Source organism: Streptopelia decaocto (assembly GCF_964273445.1).
Source record: "Streptopelia decaocto genome assembly, chromosome: 2".
Lineage (NCBI taxonomy): Eukaryota > Metazoa > Chordata > Aves > Columbiformes > Columbidae > Streptopelia > Streptopelia decaocto.
Window position 1 is genome coordinate 129,823,029 of NC_138655.1, and position 8,576 is coordinate 129,831,604.

Sequence of the window (8,576 nt, forward strand, 5' to 3'; positions counted from 1 at the left end):
GCCTCTATTCATCTTGTAGAACTTATCTTCAGCAGTAAAAGGCAAACAGTTTCAGGGAATGATCCAAACTTACTCCTACGTACCCCTCCTAGGAGGAAATGCTTGATTTAGAACCCATCTCTGTAAGACAGCCAAGGTTATCTTTCCCCCATGTGGATGACTTTTTGACAAGTATCATGAAGCATTTCAAAAATCTTTCTTTTCAGTCAAGTCTTACCACCAATACCTTTAGTTCATGGGCAAAGATGTTTTATCTGCATAGTTTAACTACATTTAATAAATGCTTCTTGCTCAATTTGCAGAACTATTTGCTGCCTCGTATCAAACAGCAGGTGAACTTGGGGCAGAAGAGAGGCTGGATACAGCAAGAAAATGACCAGTCTGAAATGAGGGAGAAGACTATTTTATTATTATTTTAAAAAACCTCACCCACCAACACTCTCCCTTCTTCCTGAACATCACAACCACAGGCACAAAACCCAAGGTCACTTTCTTTGAGCACTGCAAACAGCAGCTGCTGTGCAGGGAAGAGATGCAGACAGGGCTTGAAGTAGTTTGTGGGGCTATGGAGGAAAAAGGTGATTACCCTCAGGATCTACTGTTGCTGCTTCCTGATGCATGGCACAGCAAGCTTCTCCATAAGGAAGAGATCTTCCCCTAGTGATGAAAGCCCTGTTCCATAGTGGAAAAAAGCATTTTGTTTTACACAGACGAGGTTTGCTACAATCTTGAAGTTCTAACTGGTTATCAGACCACGCAGCACTCAGACTAAAGACACATTGAGCAATGATTTCTGAAAGTGCCAAACACTCTGATAGCAGCAAATAATGCCCAGTGACTCAGGGCTTCCTTCAGAACTACTTTTGTCCACTCCAAAGGAGCTGAAGGTTCACACGGCCACCGCACTGCCTCAGTCTTCTTCTCCAGAAACTAGGTGAGAGAAAAACTAGGAGAGGGGCCAACTGTACACTCAGAATGAGCTGAATGTTTTAACATGAAGACAAGGAACCGAAGCTCTTCAGGTTGTTTTTTACTGTTATTAAAAACCGATTGGCCTTGGCTGAAAAACTGACTTACTGTTAACTTAAGACACTTTTATTTGTCACTGCTGCTCTTGGCTTCTATGTGCTCAGTAACACCAGTCGGTTTTCTCCTTCAACTCAGAGCGTGACTTGCTTCATTGTGACGAGAAGCAAGTTGTTTAATACAAGCTTCATCTAAACTGTACCATCTCACGTAGTTTTTCCTTGTAGCACTCAAGCCTTTTTTGAACTGCTGCTATAGACAAGTCTTTCAAATATACTAGAAAAACTGTAGAGGCCGAGCATAAGTTCCAGGGTAGGCACCTGGCTTTGCTCTGCTCTTCTCACTGCAAACTCCATTGAGACAGTGACTCCCTCAGGAAGCTCCCATATGACAGGATTCCACCTTTGCTGTTTTACAGCTGTAAAAGACCCTTAAGATTGAATCCAACCTTTATTTTCTATGACTCTATTAATTTTTGTACCTTGTTCAGATCTGTACCTAGGCACATCCAATACATACACTGTTTTGTATTGATCAACTGTAGCGACTGTTAAGGTCAGTCATCAAGACTACAGGTCTCTCAGGTCTGTGAAGGCACACTCATTTCTCTTTCCACTCAGCAGCCGCATCAAGTTCTTGTCTCAAGATGATCACTGCTGTCAGGACTCAGTCCAAATATAAAGTCTTCTGGCAGTGACTGTGGAGTCATCTGTGTTAACTGGTCATCGTAGGAACCGAGAGTCCAGAGCTTCTCCAATTCATAAACCTCTCGTGTCTCTGGCAGCATGAAATGGATCACTATGCTACCTGCACAGAAGAAAAATTCACAATGAATTAATGGGAGCTGTAAAGCACTACTACACTTCCAGCTGCACAAAGAGTTCAAGTCATCTACCCTCATTCTGGCTAGCTAAAACAGGTCAGCTTGTGGAGGTCTTAAGTTGTTGATTCCAGCTCTCGAACAGAGTTAGGAATTGGTCAGTCCTTCAAAAGGCTCCAAGACTACAGCCAGGAGAATGAGAGGGACAACACTCTGGTTTAAAGTAAAACAATATCACAAGACTCCAGCCCAAAGGAGTTATGACTTCTAGCAGACAGAAGGAAATAAGCACAAAGAAATTTTACTTGATAGAGTCCCCTCCCTAAGGTTACGGATGGACTTGCAGCTTTCCTGTTTTACCAACAGCATTCAGCTATAGCCACGTAATTTTCCTTAGGTGTGTTGCTCATGCTTCTCAGGTGGTTTTTATAAAGAAGTAGGTCCAAACTTGGACATCATAAGGTTTTTCTTATAGGTTTTTATTAATTCTGTGCAAACAACAGTGAGAACATTTAATTTCAGTGTACTTCTAATGCACTTTTTTCTAGTTATGTGCTTAAATTTTCATCAGTTTTCAGTTATAACTATCAAAACAACTGATAGTAAACCAAGGCTTAATGTCACTGGCTGCAGTGCTCCTCACTCACCCAGGCTCTCTTTTAAGCCAAAACACAAAGCTAGAGGGTGAGGTTCTAGAGCTAGCAGTGAAGGAGCAATGCTTCCTGAATGCAAAGTCTTTTATGTTCGTGTAGAGAGTTTCACACCTCTAGAATAAGTAATTAAACTCAATTTCTTAGGACAGATGTTTTACCCTGCCCTGTGTCATCTAGACAGTGGAAAAGCGGTTCAACAGTTCACTGCTAGGGCAGCACACAAAGAGCCCCCAGATAGGGATTATATCAACTTGAGAAAACTGACAGAAGTAGCTTTTCTCTTTCCATTACTGTTACCTTCAATTTCTTACAACCTGCTTTAGGCACTGAAGAGTAGCTACGGCTTTCTTATCAGTGCCAATGATCTTCAGTGAAAATTTGTTCAGTATCTCAATGAGTCCAAGCAACAACAACTGGAATTCTAAAACAGCAGAGTATTGTGGATTCTCCACAGCAACCAGGGTTCACAGTGAGATGCTTCCTTCAACAAAGAGCTCATGCAGAACTTCATATTTGTCAGATTCACAAATATTTACCAAAATCAATACACAGCCAGTCATCCGTCTCTTTCCCTTCAATCTGAGTACGAGGATCGCTTTCTTCTTTGTGATGCTTGTACTGAGAGAGAAGCAATGGCAGAAAATTAATAACTTTGCATTTATTTAAAAGCACTCAAATCTAACCAATAAACTGGACTTTGCTGAGTTGCCTAGAGTTGTTTTAAATCCGAAATGGGTTAGATCACTCAGTGTTGGTTCTGAGGTCTGCACAAAAAGAAAAAAAAATACTAGTATACACTTGCAGCAGTGGAAAATAAGTACATATTACCCAATGTGATTTAGTACCAAATCTGGTATTCTAATTCTCAGAATTCCTGTTACGCACTAATTTTATAGGTATCCATTTTTTCTCCGTATGAATATTGAATACAATTGCTTACCATTAGTCTTTCAGTCATAGGTTCCCTGTAACTGCCATTACCACTAAGTTTTATTTCCTTTCAGACACCTTTCACTGTTGGTTTACCTTGGATAGTTCAGGATGCAGAAATGGAGCTGCCAAGCTTATCCTCAGATGGGGGAGTGGAGAGAAAACATGTTTCAACCCATGCTGTGAGGACAGCACTCAAACAAGCCTCCTGCCTCTTGAGAGCACACCCTCAACACTTGTTGCAAGAGGCACATGATGGGCACACAGGTTCCCAAGCTAGGAAGCACTGACAGAGGGGAGAGGACAGCTCAAAGCTGGGCTGCAAAAGTTCAGCCGGGACAAGGCAGTTGGTTCCCTATGCAACATGGTAGCTTTCGTAGATGACAGCTTGAGAGAAGCACCCACCAGAGCTGAAGAAATTTAACAACTAGAGGCTTAAGTACTGTCTCTTTTGGATCTGGCCGTAACCATTACAAAAAGCATCAATAGAAAAACAAAACAAACAAACAAAAACCACACACACACAAAAAAGCTCTGCATCTTCACAAAGCTCTTTTATTCAAATTTCTACCTTATTTCTAGTTGAAGCAGCTAATAAAAAATATGGAAACCTTTTTCAATCTGAAATTAAAAAAACAAAACAAAACTAAACTTTTATTTCAGCACAATGCCACATGGAAACATAGAGTGAAAATGCATGGCTCTTTCAGCCACGAAAGACAAAACAACAGGTTGAAATAGCAAGGCTGGCTAGCAAATGAGTCCTCCTTCACCGGGAAAGCAATTATCACAAAATGCAATTGCTCTGCTCATTCCCACATAATGCTAGCTGCTGGACAACGGCCCCAGTTTGCAGACTAGAATGAAGAACTTTCAAAATGCAATTCAGAACTAGTTCTACCTTCCTCTTCCTTAAGATAGCCTGTGAGATACACTCAAAACCAGGTCATTGTCAAAAGACTCTTGGAAAGTCAGCTTAAAATACTGAAGAGCCCAGTGTGCACTGCCACCAGCTATGTAACAGAGGAGGCAAAGGCTGATCTGCACTAGAAACTTCCTTCAGCCTTGTCTTTAAAGGCTCTGTAATGGTAAACAGGTTATAATAAAGCCAAGTGTTAGGTTCTTCCTCTAACAGGAAACTGGATAGGAAGGGGTAAGCAGTGGCTGGGACTTTGCCATTTGCAAGCTACTGGAAGAAAAGCATGAAGACCTCATGCTACACATGAGCACCTCTGCATTTTAGTGTAAATCATGCATTACCATGATGGTTTAGGCACTGTAATGGTCAAGTTAGCCAGCTGCCCAGCAGCGCTCCCAAACACCTGCTCTGCTTTACATCTTAAGCTTCAGCTTACTTTTTGCCTAGTGAACTGTCAATGCCAGACAAGTCCAGCCCCTCTTGGCACCTGGCAGGGCTCCCCGGTTTCTCAGGCTGCCAAGGAGGACACTGTGTCTCCCCAGAGGCTCTACCCTTGCAAAAGAGCTGCTCCCACAGCCACAAGAGGGAGCAGCCACCTGTAGCACAGCCGCATTTTTGCAGGGTGGGTGGTATTCACTGATCTCTCCTGGTCTGGGGGAGATGGAGCACTGTTGATTTAAAACTAGCAAGCTATTCAAGTAATAGAGTACATACTAAACACTTATATTGAGTACATTCAAATTACACTAATACAACTCCTAGCTTGAGGTAAAATTTTAGTTTGCAAAGATGCATCAGTTCCTGCAGAGATCACATAAAAACTCCCCTCACCCACTGAGAAATGCACTGAAAAGCAATCCCACCTCCTCCTCTCTCCTTCTGCCCTCAAGTCTCATAGCTGAAACCAATGGGACTGAAAGGAAGAAAGTAAAACCAAGAGCCAAAGGAAAAATGGCATCAGGAAGGGAAAGTGCGTGAAGAGAAGGCAAACTGCAGGTTGAGTACAGACAGCTGATTGAGATGAGGGCTACTCATATTCCTCACACTGTGTTTTGTAACAGTCACGTGGCTCTTTTCTGGCCATAAAGTTTCTCCATCCCTGAGTCCGGTCCTTTGTTCACAAGCTCTACCTGTATTTTTATTATGACCTCTATTCTCTTACTGAAAAGCTCACATTCCGCCAAAGCCCAACAGTGCAAGATTTCTGTGCAAGGATTGCTGCTGCTGCTTCTCCTTTCCTCCTGTGCACACACAATATGGTGACTATTAACTAGCTGATTGCTTTAGTAAGCCCATGAAGGGATCCTGTGCCTCACAACGTCATCTTTTTCCCAGCCTTATGACATACCTGAGAATCTGGAAATGTTAGGGATTAGAGTTTGAGAACAGTCAGATTAAGCTATTTTGAATAAGTGGGAATAGCTATGAAGCTTATTTGGACAGAACACAAAAGTAGACACAGGTCATCATCACCATTTAACATCATTCTTGTTCTAGCCACCAAACTGTGCTAATGTCATGCCTGCTCTCAATACAGAGAGGTCTATTTTTAAAATATATTCTCTATATTTTGAGTAGTACCACTAAAGGAATAAAGGACAGTTAGTTGCTAGATGTATCCAAGACTAAATGACATAAGGATAATTTGTTTCCTCTTTCCTGGTGCACCCCTTCACTTGCAATGCCGGTAAACTTCCTTTATCAATATTTAAAACCATGCTTCAAAACCCAGAAAGTGCAGAAAGAACCATCTTACCATTTTCAGCATGTAATGTGCCATTGCATGGAGGTGACGTGTTGAAGATCCACTCACAATTATAAAATAATCACAGTATTTTATTTCTGGAGGTAGTTGGATGACACAGACATCTTTAGCATTTTCTTGCCTCAGCAGATCTACAACAAAGTCAATGTTGAACTTTGGAAGAACAGTATCTGGAACAGACAGAAAAAATAATACAGTGGCAATTTATCTTTTTAATTGCAAAAATCAACCACTTAAAATGGCATAAAACAGCAATGAACTAAATTACAGCCTAAGCTACCCACTCACTATGGAGTTTGGTTTGATACTGACAATGCAACATGAACTGCAGATTTTTAAAAATAATTTTTAAAACCAAAGTTGAGAACTGAGCACTCTTCTGGTAAATAACACTCCATCATTAGATATAGCAGTTAGCAAACATCAAAATTTCTTCTAGGCAGCTTACTTATTTCTTGTTGTTAGTACTTCAGAGTCAATGCTACCATCAGATATTTGTCAATTGAAATGAATGAAACCTAAGTAATTCAACAGACGTTAATAAAACAGACAAAATTACAGATATTTCAGAACAATTCTTTTCAACAGGCCTGTGATAACACATGATGTGATGAAATTACTGTAAGATCTTAAGCAGATTAAATCAATATATTGAAAACGGAGCTGATGTGATGCAGTGAGAAAGTACTTTGTATGTTCACAAGGAATAAAGCCACTTCTTTTTCCCTAGCCTGTTCTGCCACAGAGGACTTATGATATTGCAGACAAAGCTTTAATCCTTCAATAGTTCAAGCAGGCCAGCTTAGAAACCAGTAAATTAGTGCTACTACCTTCTGCTTACACCATTAAATCAGGTTATTTCAAATTTGCCCTAATTAGGTAGATGCAACTTGGGTGCAGATTTAAGGCATAATTTGAATCTGTCAGCAATGCATGCCTGCCACTATAAAGTGAACATTAGTGCAGAATGAGCATTAGCACAAAGCCAAGCTTTATATTTACCAATATAAAGAAAAAGCCAAACAAAAGAACAATAGCTACATACAATTATTTGTATGAATGAGGATATGAAATTGGATCAAATCTCTGTAAATGAAAGCCTTTAAGCTCAGAGATTCATGCACTCTTTCAACTTTGCTGTGGTCACACATGCAGAAAATTAGCAGTGGCCACAGCTCTTCCAGACACAGCAGCTACAAAAGTTAAATATTTGCCTGGTAGCCACATGTGAAGTCCCTGGTGCCTACTTAAAGAACGAATGTTCTAAACAACCCCAGGCACCCTCTGCCGCACTGAACGTCATGGTCAGATGTAGGCTAGAAAAGATTTGTGGCACAGCTACAACAACAAACCATCTCTGTGCACACAACACTTATATCCATAAGCAGTCACCGTGCTACTAAACCCACGATCTATACGGGAAAATTTCTTTGTGAGGGTCCATCAGAGAAACACACCTCCAGCTCGGCAGCACTGCCCTCACAACAGCTCCCGTCCGTACCTACACACGGGCTGGGGCTGCGCTGCCGCCGACCCGTCCTGTCCCAGCGGGGCTTCGGGGGCGGCACCGCTCAGCACATACGTCCTGACCCCGAGGCCCGCGGTCCCAGTCGACCCAAGGGCGATTGCACGGCTCTGGGCAATCCCAGGACCTCCCCGCAGCCGCAGAATGAGATCCCACCCGTGCCGAGCAGTTAATTCCTTCCCGAGGCGCCACGTTTCGCTCAGGGCACCACTCCACAGAGCTGGAGCGCCGGGCAGAGCCAAGGGCCGTCGGGTCGGCAGCCTCCTGGATGTGCTGCCTCACGGCCACGCGTGGGCCTGCCAGGCCAGCGCCTCGCCTCCCGCGGAGGCTCTGACCCCGGGTTACCCAGCGCCTCAGCCGGCGGCGCTCCCCGTTCCGCGGTGCGTGAGCAGCGCCCGGCCCGCTGGGGAGGCCTGCGCGGCACCCGCGCTCCCCCGCCCGCCTGCTGAGGACACCTCGAGAGCCGTTAAGCTCAACAATCACGACAGAACCGGGCCGAAGCACCAAGCGGGAAGCCAAAAGGGCCACAGCCCAGGTGTCGCGCACCGGAGGACCCACAGGTTTACCCCGGCAGCTCCTCCCCCCGCCCCGGCTCGGCTCGGCCGCCCTTCGCTGAGCCCTACCTGCTGCCTGGCGCCGCTCCGCCGCCGCCGCCCCCAGCACCCCGGCTCCGCCGCCTCCCGCGCCCCGCGTCTCCGCGCAGCCCCCATGCGGAGCCCCGGCCACCCACGGGGGCGGCCCCGGCCGGCGGGTGCCCCCCACCGCGGCGGACAGAGGCCGCAGCAGCCGCCGCCCCCCCGACAGCGCCCGCCACATGCCGGCCGCCGCGCTCCCACACCGCGGCCCGCCTCTCCCCGGCATGCCGCCCAGCGATTGGCCAGCGGCGGAGACGCCCCTCTCATTCTACTGGCTCATTTCACTGTCGGTCGGGCAGGGCT

The 8,576-nt window shown here is 44.8% G+C and overlaps 1 protein-coding gene across 1 annotated transcript; it reads right to left on the reverse strand.

The window, feature by feature from the left end:
* Positions 1-387: 387 nt before the first annotated feature.
* On the reverse strand, positions 388-8,469 carry MALSU1 (mitochondrial assembly of ribosomal large subunit 1). Its single transcript, XM_082045697.1, has 4 exons — positions 8,262-8,469; positions 6,105-6,283; positions 3,036-3,117; positions 388-1,833 (listed from the first exon to the last, which is right to left on the reverse strand). The coding sequence occupies exons 1-4, from the start codon at positions 8,452-8,454 to the stop codon at positions 1,655-1,657; spliced, it is 633 nt and encodes a 210-aa protein (XP_081901823.1). The 5' UTR covers positions 8,455-8,469; the 3' UTR covers positions 388-1,654.
* Between the last annotated feature and the right edge of the window lie 107 nt (positions 8,470-8,576).

Bases quoted from the DNA above. Each gene is read 5' to 3' on its own strand.
- MALSU1 (XM_082045697.1), bottom strand. From the start codon at position 8,454: ATGTGGCGGGCGCTGTCGGGGGGGCGGCGGCTGCTGCGGCCTCTGTCC. The intron at 6,284-8,261 runs GTAGGGCTCAGC...TGTCTGTTCCAG, and splicing joins GGAGCGGCGCCAGGCAGCAG to ATACTGTTCTTCCAAAGTTC. The intron at 1,834-3,035 runs GTAAATATTTGT...TCTTCTGTGCAG, and splicing joins CTGGCTGTGTATTGATTTTG to GTAGCATAGTGATCCATTTC.